This window comes from Coffea eugenioides, chromosome 5, assembly GCF_003713205.1.
Source record: "Coffea eugenioides isolate CCC68of chromosome 5, Ceug_1.0, whole genome shotgun sequence".
In the NCBI taxonomy this organism is placed as follows: Eukaryota; Viridiplantae; Streptophyta; class Magnoliopsida; order Gentianales; family Rubiaceae; genus Coffea; species Coffea eugenioides.
Window position 1 is genome coordinate 13447210 of NC_040039.1, and position 1423 is coordinate 13448632.

Here is a 1423-nt window from a genome sequence, read left to right on the forward strand (position 1 = left end):
GCAGTCCCAATTGTAACCAAATGTCATCTTTGGGACTTGATGTAGTGAAGGGATGAGCAGCATTGATATGGTGTAGTAACTCCAAAACCTGACGGGCTATTTGACCTGGAGGCGTGATAATGTCCTCATAAGCAGCTTTGTTCCTTGCCTTCCATAATTCCCAACGGATCAACACTGGTAAAAGATGGGCCAAAGCGGCCTCTAACGAGCTCCTAGACGTGTGCATCCATCAACCTTGTAGTTTTTGTGCGAGAGAGTCCACTGCCGCTGCTATTCGAAATTTGAACATCTGCTCAAATTGTCCCCATACTTGACGTGCCACCCTACACTCAATGAAGAAGTGACTCAGAGTCTCCTCGCTCGTGCAAAAGTAGCCCTTGGATGTCGCTCGTGCAAAAGTAGCACTTGGATGGCAAGCGGAACCCAAATCTCTATAACATGTCGGGAAAAGGAAGCAAATGATTCAGTAGGCACCACATGAAAATAGAGAGTTTGAGGGGGATACGCCGGTTCCATATGAGTTTCCTTGAGATTAAAGGATTAGTCGACTTGCGGAGCCTCTCCAAAGCCATTTGGATTTTAAATTTGCCATCTGGAGTAGCTGTCCAGACATACTGATCCCAGTCTGTTGAATGGTGAATACGAAAGTTTAGGATCTTCCTTCTGTCCTCTTCCGTTAGTGCTTCGTCGACTCGGTCTAGCTTCCATTCTGCACCTGCGATCAAGTTTTTAATTACCAAACTCGAAGATGGTGTCCCTTGTTTGCCTTCAGCTAGCGGTCCCGTCCCCAACCAGTTGTCGAACCAGAAGGATAAGCTGCCATCTCGAACTAGCGTTTGCATGTGCAGTACCATGAAGTCACGCACTCCTATCATTCTTCTCCAAGTCTGCGAGTTTGAGGGCTTTATTGACGCTATGGCCGCATGCCCTGTTGTCGTTACATATTTGGAGATCATGTAGCGAGCCCAAAGCATGTCACTCATTCGTGATTTCCACCATAACCTATAGCTAAAAGCCTTCAAGATGTTGTCCAGTATGTGAACTCCCAGTAAATTTTGTTTTGTGGGGAAACACAGCTCACTCCATTTCCACTAGTGCTTCTTTTGATGCCCCTCCTCCTCTTCCCAAGAAAACTGAGACATTATCAGATCTAATTGGTGCAATACTGTGACAGCCCCACTTTCCCTTAGGGCGTACCCCAAAGGTTAGCGGACTGCCTGCCCAACTCTCGCCAGGACTACTAAGCCAAAATTCACATTCACCATACCAAAAGGCGCAATTTAACTTCAAATAATCAATCAATACTATATACAATGGAGTTTCTAATGATTCAACTTAAAGTACCAGCCAGAGTATCCAAATTTATACAAATACATGCAAGGTTTGCTAATACAAAGGAGATTAAACAAAAACAACTATAACT

General features: G+C 44.8%; 1 protein-coding gene across 1 annotated transcript; it reads right to left on the reverse strand.

Annotated features, from left to right (window-relative positions):
* Positions 1–431: 431 nt before the first annotated feature.
* On the reverse strand, positions 432–983 carry LOC113771194. The gene has a single exon (XM_027315806.1). The coding sequence runs from the start codon at positions 981–983 to the stop codon at positions 432–434; it is 552 nt and encodes a 183-aa protein (XP_027171607.1).
* Positions 984–1423: the final 440 nt, after the last annotated feature.